General features: G+C 55.3%; 1 protein-coding gene across 3 annotated transcripts in view; it reads left to right on the plus strand.

Moving 5' to 3' along the window:
- The first annotated feature begins 926 nt into the window (after nt 1-926).
- Nucleotides 927-10,260, plus strand: part of pex16 (peroxisomal biogenesis factor 16) — a 241,255-nt gene continuing 231,921 nt past the window's right edge. For 2 of the 3 annotated variants that reach the window (XM_086007459.1, XM_086007461.1), the window contains exons 1-3: nt 927-1,083; nt 4,522-4,557; nt 7,039-7,115. In XM_086007459.1, the coding sequence (XP_085863585.1) occupies nt 969-1,083; nt 4,522-4,557; nt 7,039-7,115 (228 nt within the window). In that variant the 5' untranslated portion in view covers nt 927-968. The remainder of the gene's footprint in view (nt 1,084-4,521; nt 4,558-7,038; nt 7,116-10,260) is intronic. The other variant, XM_086007460.1, reaches the window with a different exon arrangement.

Genomic DNA, 10,260 nt, shown 5'->3' on the forward strand with positions numbered 1-10,260 from the left:
CGCTGTATTATTGGGGGTCACACTATTATTGGGGTCACACTATTATTGGGGTCACGCTGTATTATTGGGGTCACACTATTATTGGGGTCACACTGTATTATTGGGGTCACACTACTATTGGGGGTCACACTATTATTGGGGGTCACGCTGTGTTATTGGGGTCACGCTGTGTTATTGGGGTCACACTGTATTATTGGGGGTCACGCTGTATTATTGGGGGTCACACTATTATTGGGGTCACACTATTATTGGGGTCACGCTGTATTATTGGGGTCACGCTGTATTATTGGGGGTCACACTATTATTGGGGTCACACTATTATTGGGGGTCACACTGTATTATTGGGGGTCACACTATTATTGGGGTCACACTATTATTGGGGGTCACACTGTATTATTGGGGGTCACGCTGTATTATTGGGGTCACACTATTATTGGGGGTCACACTGTATTATTGGGGGTCACGCTGTATTATTGGGGTCACACTATTATTGGGGGTCACACTGTATTATTGGGGTCACGCTGTGTTATTGGGGGTCACACTGTATTATTGGGGTCACGCTGTATTATTGGGGGTCACGTTGTATTATTGGGGTCACGCTGTGTTATTGGGGGTCACACTGTATTATTGGGGTCACGCTGTATTATTGGGGGTCACGTTGTATTATTGGGGTCACGCTGTGTTATTGGGGGTCACACTGTATTATTGGGGTCACGCTGTATTATTGGGGGTCACGTTGTATTATTGGGGTCACGCTGTGTTATTGGGGGTCACGCTGTATTATTGGGGGTCACGCTGCAGCAGAGGCTCCACCCTTTGTTAGAAGCTCCGGCCAATGGGCTTTGGACTGAGAATGGACGGCTGGCGGACCAATGGGCGAGCGCCTTACATCCCAGTGGGGCTGCCCCGGAAGCCCGCGCTGACCCGGAAGTGCTGAGTGATTGGCTGTGGGCACGGTGCCGGCTGTCATGGCGGCCGGTTGGCGGCGACTCGTCCTCCGGTATCAGGATTATGTCCTCAGGAACCCGGCCGTCACCGCGCAGCTGGAGAGCTCGGTCCGCACCGCCTCCTACCTGATGGCCGGTGAGCCCAACACCTCCCCCCGCGGTCCCGCACCAGGCCCCGGGACAGCGACAGCGACAGCGCCCGGGCCCCGGGACAGCGACAGAGCCCGGGACGGCGAGAGAGCCCGGGCCCCGAGACAGCGACAGAGCCCGGTATAGCGAGAGAGCCCGGGCCCCGAGACAGCGACAGAGCCCGGTATAGCGAGAGAGCCCGGGCCCCGGGACAGCGACAGAGCCCGGTATAGCGAGAGAGCCCGGGCCCCGAGACAGCGACAGAGCCCGGGACGGCGAGAGAGCCCGGGCCCCGGGACAGCGACAGAGCCCGGTATAGCGAGAGAGCCCGGGACAGCGACAGAGCCCGGTACAGCGACAGAGCCCGGGCCCCGGGACAGCGACAGAGCCCGGTATAGCGAGAGAGCCCGGGCCCCGGGTCAGCGACAGAGCCCGGGACGGCGAGAGAGCCCGGGCCCCGGGACGGCGAGAGAGCCCGGGCCCCGGGACGGCGAGAGAGCCCGGGCCCCGGGACGGCGAGAGAGCCCGGGCCCCGGGACGGCGAGAGAGCCCGGGCCCCGGGACGGCGAGAGAGCCCGGGCCCCGGGACGGCTGAGACAGGAGAAATTATTATGGGGAATAAGGAAATGGCAGAAATTCTAAACAATTATTTTGTATCTGTCTACACAATAGAAGACACGAAAAGCAGACCAAAAATAGTGGGGAACCAAGGGTCTAATGAGGGTGAGGAACTTAACGTAATTAATATCAGTGGAGAAAAAGTACTAGAGAAACTAATGGGACTAAAAGCCGACAAATCCCCTGGACCGGACGGCCGACATCCTAGGGTTCTAAAAGAGGTGGCTGCAGAGATAGTGGATGCATTGGTTGTGATCTTCCAAAATTCCCTAGATTCTAGAACGGTCTCAGCGGAATGGAAGGTCGCAAATGTAACACCGCTATTCAGGAAAGGAGGGAGAGAGAAACCAGAGAACTACAGACCAGTTAGCCTGACATCAGTTGTCGGGAAAATGCTGGAATCCATTGTTAAGGAAGTGGTATCAAGTCACTTAGAAAATCATAACATGATTAGGCAGAGTCGACATGGTTTAATGAAGGGAAATCGTGTTTGACAAATTTATTAGAGTTTTCTGAGGATGTAACTAGCAGGATAGATAAAGAGGAACCAGTGGATGTAGTATATTTGGATTTCCAAAAGGCATTCGGTAAGGTGCCACATAAAAGGTTATTACACATGATTAGGGCTCATGGGGTTGGGGGTATTTTAGTAGCATGGATAGAGGATTGGTTAATGGACAGAAAACAGAGAGTAGGGAGAAACGGATCTTTTTCAGGTTGGCAGGCTGTAACTAGTGGGGTGTCGCAAGGATCAGTGTTGGAACCTCAGCTATTTACAATCTATATTAATGACCTAGATGAAGGGACCGAGTGTAATGTATCCAAGTTTACTGACGGTAAGCTGTGAGGAGAACACAGAGTCTGCAAAGGGATATCGATAGACTGAGTGAGTGGGCAGTAAGGTGGCAGATGGAGTATAATGTAGGGAAATGTGAGGTTATTCACTTTGGTAGGAAGAATAGAAAAACTATTTTTTAAATGGTGAGAAACTTTCAAATGTTGGTGTTCAGAGAGATTTGGGTGTCCTCGTGCAAGAAACACAGAAAGCTAGCGTGCAGGTACAGCAAGCAATAAGGAAAGCAAATGGCATGTTGGCCTTTATGTCAAGGGGGTTGGAGTATAAGAGTAAGGAAGTCTTGCGACAATTGTACAGGGCCTTGGTGAGACCACACCTGGAGTACTGGGCACAGTTTTGATCTCCGTACCCAAGGAAGGACATACTTGCCTTGGAGGTGATGCAGCGAAGGTTCACTAGATTGATTCCTGGGATGAGAGGGCTGTCCTATGAGGAGAGATTGTGTAGAATGGGCCGATACTCTCTGGAGTTTAGAAGAATGAGAGGTGATCTCATTGAAACATACAAGATTCTGAGGGGGATTGACAGGGTCGATGCTGAGAGGCTGTTTCCCCCTGGCTGGAGTGTCTAGAACTAGGGGGCAGAGTCTCGGGATAAGGGGTCGGCCATTGAGGACTGAGATGTGGAATTTCTTCACTCAGAGGGTGGTGAATCTTTGGAATTCTCTGCCCCAGAGGGCTGTGGAGGCTCAGTCGTTGAGTATATTCAAGGCTGAGATCGATAGATTTTTGGACTCTCGGGGAATCGAGGGCTATGGGGAAATAACAACAGAGAATGCTGGAAAAACTCAGCAGGCCCGGCAACATCCGCGGAGAGAAATTAGAGTCGACGTTTCGGGTCGAAACCCTTTTTCAAAACTGGAAAGGAAATGAAATAGACCGAAGGCAGGGCTGGGGAGGGAACAAAAGAAGGGAAGAGACATTAAGAGGTATTGAAAACGAGAGGAGATGGTGATCGGACAGTGGAGACAAAAGACGGCTCGGATTAGGTGTGAAATGTTCTGGCAGAATGGGAGACAGCTGCCATGTGGGAGAGAGAAAGGGGGGGGGGGGGAAAACCCAAAACAAAGGGGTGGAAAAAAAAATAAGTAAAAATGTAATAGGGGCCGAGGTTATGATCTGAAATTGTTGAACTCGGTATTGAGTCCAGAGGCTGCAAAGTGCCTCATCGGAAGATGAGGTGCTGTTCCTTGAGTTTACATTGAGCTTCCGTGGAACAATGCAAGAGGCCGAGGACGGTGAGGTCCGAGTGGGAATGGGGCGGTGAATTGAAATGACAGGCGACAATTTCAAATTGTTTTGGGTTTTCTCTCTCCCACATGGCAGCTGTCTCCCATTCTGCCAGAACATTTCACACCTAATCTGAGCCATCTTTTGTCTCCACTTGTCCTATCACCATCTCGTCTGGTTTTGAATACCTCTTAATGTCTACTACTTTTGTTCTATCGCAGCCCTGCCTTCGATCTATTTCATTTCCTTTCCAGTTCTGAAAAAGGGTTCACCCGAAACGTCAACTCTAATTTCTCTCCACGGATGTTGCCTGGCCTGCTGAGTTTTTCCAGCATTTTCTGTTGTTATTTCGGATTTCCAGCATCTGCAGTATTTTGCTATCGTACAAGGGATATGGGGAGTTGAGGTCGATGATCAGCCATGATCTTATGGAATGTCGGAGCAGGCTCGAGGGGCTGAGTGGCCGACTCCTGCTCCTATTTCTTTCGTTCTTATGTGTGTCCTGTATGGATTGGATGGATGTTGAAGCAGCTTCACCTGCGGTGTGGCGAGGTGAAGGCCTGACATTGGCCGCGGGCACCGCGCTGGCGGCGAGGGGGCCAGGCGGAGAATCCACTCCCCTCCCATGGGTGGTGAACAGGCCCTGATTCAGATCCTGCGGCTTCTGCTGGGACACAGGAGGCATCACTGACTTCACTCATTGCGATGTTGAAAGTGACGGTTTATTTCCTTTCTCTTGCAGGCCGTTTTGCTGATTCCCATGAACTCTCCGAGCTCGGTATGTAGAAGGGGTGACGCTCAGCATTGGGGTGTAGGTGGGATGCAATGGCGACGGTAGTGAGAGAAGTGACCCATTTCATTAATTCCAGTAATTGGGTACCGTGTAATTGGGGTGTCGAGGTACTGAGGACAGTCTGCTGATCACAGACGGGGTGTCGAGGTACTGAGGACAGTCTGCTGATCACAGACGGGGTGTCGAGGTACTGAGGACAGTCTGCTGATCACAGACGGGGTGTCGAGGTACTGAGGACAGTCTGCTGATCACAGACGGGGTGTCGAGGTACTGAGGACAGTCTGCTGATCACAGACGGGGTGTCGAGGTACTGAGGTCAGTCTGCTGATCACAGACGGGGTGTCGAGGTACTGAGGACAGTCTGCTGATCACAGACGGGGTGTCGAGGTACTGAGGACAGTCTGCTGATCACAGACGGGGTGTCGAGGTACTGAGGACAGTCTGCTGATCACAGACGGGGTGTCGAGGTACTGAGGACAGTCTGCTGATCACAGACGGGGTGTCGAGGTACTGAGGACAGTCTGCTGATCACAGACGGGGTGTCGAGGTACTGAGGACAGTCTGCTGATCACAGACGGGGTGTCGAGGTACTGAGGACAGTCTGCTGATCACAGACGGGGTGTCGAGGTACTGAGGACAGTCTGCTGATCACAGACGAGGTGTCGAGGTACTGAGGACAGTCTGCTGATCACAGACGGGGTGTCGAGGTACTGAGGACAGTCTGCTGATCACAGACGGGGTGTCGAGGTACTGAGGACAGTCTGCTGATCACAGACGGAGTGTCGAGGTACTGAGGACAGTCTGCTGATCACAGACGGGGTGTCGAGGTACTGAGGACAGTCTGCTGCTCACAGACGGTGTCGAGGTACTGAGGACAGTCTGCTGCTCACAGACGGGGTGTCGAGGTACTGAGGACAGTCTGCTGATCACAGACGGGGTGTCGAGGTACTGAGGACAGTCTGCTGATCACAGACGGGGTGTCGAGGTACTGAGGACAGTCTGCTGATCACAGACGGGGTGTCGAGGTACTGAGGACAGTCTGCTGATCACAGACGGGGTGTCGAGGTACTGAGGACAGTCTGCTGCTCACAGACGGGGTGTCGAGGTACTGAGGACAGTCTGCTGCTCACAGACGGGGTGTCGAGGTACTGAGGACAGTCTGCTGATCACAGACGGGGTGTCGAGGTACTGAGGACAGTCTGCTGATCACAGACGAGGTGTCGAGGTACTGAGGACAGTCTGCTGATCACAGACGGGGTGTCGAGGTACTGAGGACAGTCTGCTGATCACAGACGAGGTGTCGAGGTACTGAGGACAGTCTGCTGATCACAGACGGAGTGTCGAGGTACTGAGGACAGTCTGCTGATCACAGACGGAGTGTCGAGGTACTGAGGACAGTCTGCTGATCACAGACGGGGTGTCGAGGTACTGAGGACAGTCTGCTGATCACAGACGGAGTGTCGAGGTACTGAGGACAGTCTGCTGCTCACAGACGGGGTGTCGAGGTACTGAGGACAGTCTGCTGATCACAGACGGGGTGTCGAGGTACTGAGGACAGTCTGCTGATCACAGACGGGGTGTCGAGGTACTGAGGACAGTCTGCTGATCACAGACGGGGTGTCGAGGTACTGAGGACAGTCTGCTGATCACAGACGGGGTGTCGAGGTACTGAGGACAGTCTGCTGATCACAGACGGGGTGTCGAGGTACTGAGGACAGTCTGCTGATCACAGACGGGGTGTCGAGGTACTGAGGACAGTCTGCTGATCACAGACGGGGTTTCGAGGTACTGAGGACAGTCTGCTGATCACAGACGGGGTGTCGAGGTACTGAGGACAGTCTGCTGATCACAGACGGGGTTTCGAGGTACTGAGGACAGTCTGCTGCTCACAGACGGGGTGTCGAGGTACTGAGGACAGTCTGCTGATCACAGACGGGGTGTCGAGGTACTGAGGACAGTCTGCTGATCACAGACGGGGTGTCGAGGTACTGAGGACAGTCTGCTGATCACAGACGGGGTTTCGAGGTACTGAGGACAGTCTGCTGATCACAGACGGGGTGTCGAGGTGCTGAGGACAGTCTGCTGATCACAGACGGGGTGTCGAGGTACTGAGGACAGTCTGCTGATACCAATTAAACACACACTTCATATAGAGAGAGAGACGGATGTTATGAGTTCCATCCCGACCACCAGTATTGGATCTGTAACAATGTCAGGTGACTCGTCTGAGAGTCCATGGAGAGGGCGAGAGGCTCTGAAGCTTACCTCGAGTCCAATGACGTGATTCCCAATCATGTCCAACTCTTGGTGCTGCTCAGGTTAAAGGGTTGAAGATGAGGGCCAAGTTGATGGTTCCAGATCTCTGTTCACGGCCATTTGTCTGCTGCAGTCGTAGCTGGTGGGTGTCAGAATACTTGAGTGGCTCCACCTGTGCCATCATTTAAACTGAGCTTGTCTGTTTGGCAGTGTATTCTGCATCGAACCTGCTGGTGCTGGTGAATGACGGAATACTAAGGAAGGATGTCCCTCAGACACCGCTGGTGGTGAGTATGACTTCACATTACCATCTTTAAAGCACTGTCAGAAAGGGCAGTAACTGCTACACCCGTGCTATGTCCCTTCTCACTCAGGGCCATCGCTAAATACATGCTGACACTCTGTGATCTAACAGCCCGCAACTCACTCCCGGGTATCTGTTATTCTACATAGAAACCCCCCGACCCACTCGATTAGATTCCTGTCTGTAACTCACTCCCGGGAATCTGTTATTCTACATATAAACCCCCCGACCCACTCGATTAGATTCCTGTCTGTAACTCACTCCCGGGTATCTGTTATCTATCTATCTTATATATCTTTATATATATATATATATATATATATATCTTTATCTATCTATATATATAAAGCGGCTCTTCTGTCTGTCCCAATGTCTGTCTGTCTGTTCTCTATACGTTTGAAAGTTACAGAGTGTACCGACGCGCGCGTTGCCTCAAAAGAAAGCTTGCGATTCCGGACCGGTCATAAGCGTATTTACGTTTCGGCCGCACAAAAATCCCGCCCGCGGTACCGGAAAACGTTCAGCCTTCCGCTCATTAGCATCTCATTAGCCACCGTGTGACGTCGAGGTCGACCAATCGGACGGCGGGTTCCTTCCTACAGTTGAGTGTCGAGTGACTCGACGATTGACCAATCCTACGCTTCGGTGACCTGACCGGTCGACCAATCGGTGCGTGTGTGGGCGGGCCTTATCCTTCTGAACCGAGGTGAGTGGCCGCCATCTTGATTTTTCACGATTTTTTCCCCACACTTTCAGTGTGTTAGGGAAGTAAGGTAAATATTTGAATTATGTGTTAGGGAATTAATTAACAATTTATTTGAGTTTTATATTGTGTTTAGCAACCCCCCCCCTCCTCCTCACCCTCGCGCAGGGGGGACTCGGGGCCTGAAGCTCAAAAAATTTCTCTCTCTCTCTCTCTTTCTTCCCTCTCTCTCTCTCCTTCTCCTCTTCCCTCTCTCTCCTCCTCTTCCCTCTCTCCCCTTCTCCTCTTCCCTCTCTGTCTCTCCCTACTTCCCCCTCTCAGGTTTTATGGTGTTGCGGACGGACGGAGCCCGGGCGGGCCGCCCGAAGTTTCCCGCTCGCTAACGTCCGCCAAGCCGCCCTTGCCTGCTCCCCGCGGGCCGCCTCGCGCTGACCGCGCATGCGCCGCCCGCGCTGACCGCGCATGCGCCGCCCGCGCTGACCGCGCATGCGCCGCCCGCGCTGACCGCGCATGCGCCGCCCGAGCTGACCGCGCATGCGCCGCCCGCGCCGACCGCGCATGCGCCGCCCGCGCCGACCCGCGCATGCGCCGCCCGCGCCGACCGCGCATGCGCCGCCCGCGCCGACCCGCGCATGCGCCGCCCGCGCCGACCGCGCATGCGCCGCCCGCGCCGCCCGCGCATGCGCCGCCCGCGCATGCGCCGCCCGCGCCGACCGCGCATGCGCCGCCCGCGCCGCCCGCGCATGCGCCGCCCGCGCCGACCGCTCATGCGCCGACCGCGCATGCGCCGACCGCCCGCGCCGACCGCGCATGCGCCGACCGCGCATGCGCCGCCCGCCCGCAGCGGCCGTCCATCAGCCGCGCGATACGCGGGGGACCTCAGCTCCGGTCCGTCCCGGCCTCAGAACCCGACCGCGCCTTAAGCGCTAGGCCCCGCACGGCCGCTATCGCAACGGCACCGGACCTCAGGCGCTAGGCAGGGGGAGGGGCCGGACAGAGGGACAGAGGGGAGGGGGTGGGGTGGGGGTGGGGAGGCAGGGAGACAGGGGAGGGAGGGGAGGGAGAGGGGAGGGGAGGGAGGGATAGGACAGGGAGAGGACATGACAGGGAGAGGGGGGACACACGGGTAGGGAGACCAAGCACCCCAAAATTGCCCTCGCAACGCGGGGCTCCCCAGCTATTATCTATATATATATAAAGCGGCTCTTCTGTCTGTCTGTCTGTCTTTCTGTCTGTCCGCCTGGTCTCGATGCGTTTGGAAGTTACAGAGCGTACCGACGCGTGCGTCGCCTCAAAAGAAAGCTTGCGATTCCGGACCGGTCATCGGCGTATTTACGTTTCGGCCGGACAAAAATCCCGCCCGCGGTATCCCAAAAACGTTCAGCGTTTAGCATCTCATTAGCGACCGTGTGACCTCGAGGTCTTCCAACAGTTGAGTGTCGAGTGACTCGACGATTGACCAATCCTACGCTTGGGTGACCTGACCGGTCGACCAATCGGTGCGTGTGTGGGCGGGCCTTATCCTTCTGAACCGAGGTGAGTGGCCGCCATCTTGATTTTCCACGATTTTTTCCCCCACACTTTCTGTGTGTTAGGGAACTAAGGTAAATATTTGAATTATGTGTTAGGGAATTAATTAACAATTTATTTCAGTTTTATATTGTGTTTAGCAACCCCCCCTCCCTCCTCACCCTCGCGCAGGGGGGACTCGGTGCTGGTCTCCAGGCCCGCTGCAGGCAGGCCTGAAGCTCCAAAAATTTCTCTGTCTCTCTCTCTTCCCTCTCTCTCTCTCTCTCCTTCTCCTCTTCCCTCTCTCTCCTTCTCCTCTTCCCTCTCTTTCCTTCTCTTCCCTCTCTCTCCTTCTCCTCTTCCCTCTCTGTCTCTCTCTACTTCCCCCACTCAGGTTTGACGGTGTCGGGGCCCGAAGTGAGCCGCTCTAACGGCTGCCAGCCCGCGGGGTTTCCCTGCCTACTCCCCGCGGGCCGCCTTGCGGTGCTGGCACTGACCGCGCATGCGCCGCCCGCCCGCGAGAGCCCGCTCTGGCTTTGTTTTTAAACGGCAACCACGCATGCCTTGACGCCGGCACGCATGCGCACGGCCCCCGTGACGCCAGCACACAGCCTCGTGAGATCGCGGGGGGGAGAGCCTCGGGAAATCGCGGGGGGCGGGGGGGAGAGAGCCTCGGGAAATCGCCGGGGGGCGGGGGGGAGAGAGCCTCGGGAAATCGCGGGGGAGAGAGAGAGAGAGGGTGGGGGAGGAGAGAGAGGGGCTGGGGGAGAAGAGAGAGAGAGGGTGGGGGGGGAGAGAGAGAGGGGGTGGGGGAGAAGAGAGAGAGAGGGTGGGGGAGAAGAGAGAGAGAGGTGGGGGAGAAGAGAGAGAGAGGGTGGGGGAGAAGAGAGAGAGGGGGGTGGGGGAGGAGAGGGGG

This window comes from Somniosus microcephalus, chromosome 15, assembly GCF_052327205.1.
Source record: "Somniosus microcephalus isolate GS21.2 chromosome 15, FLI_Smic_1.0, whole genome shotgun sequence".
Lineage (NCBI taxonomy): Eukaryota > Metazoa > Chordata > Chondrichthyes > Squaliformes > Somniosidae > Somniosus > Somniosus microcephalus.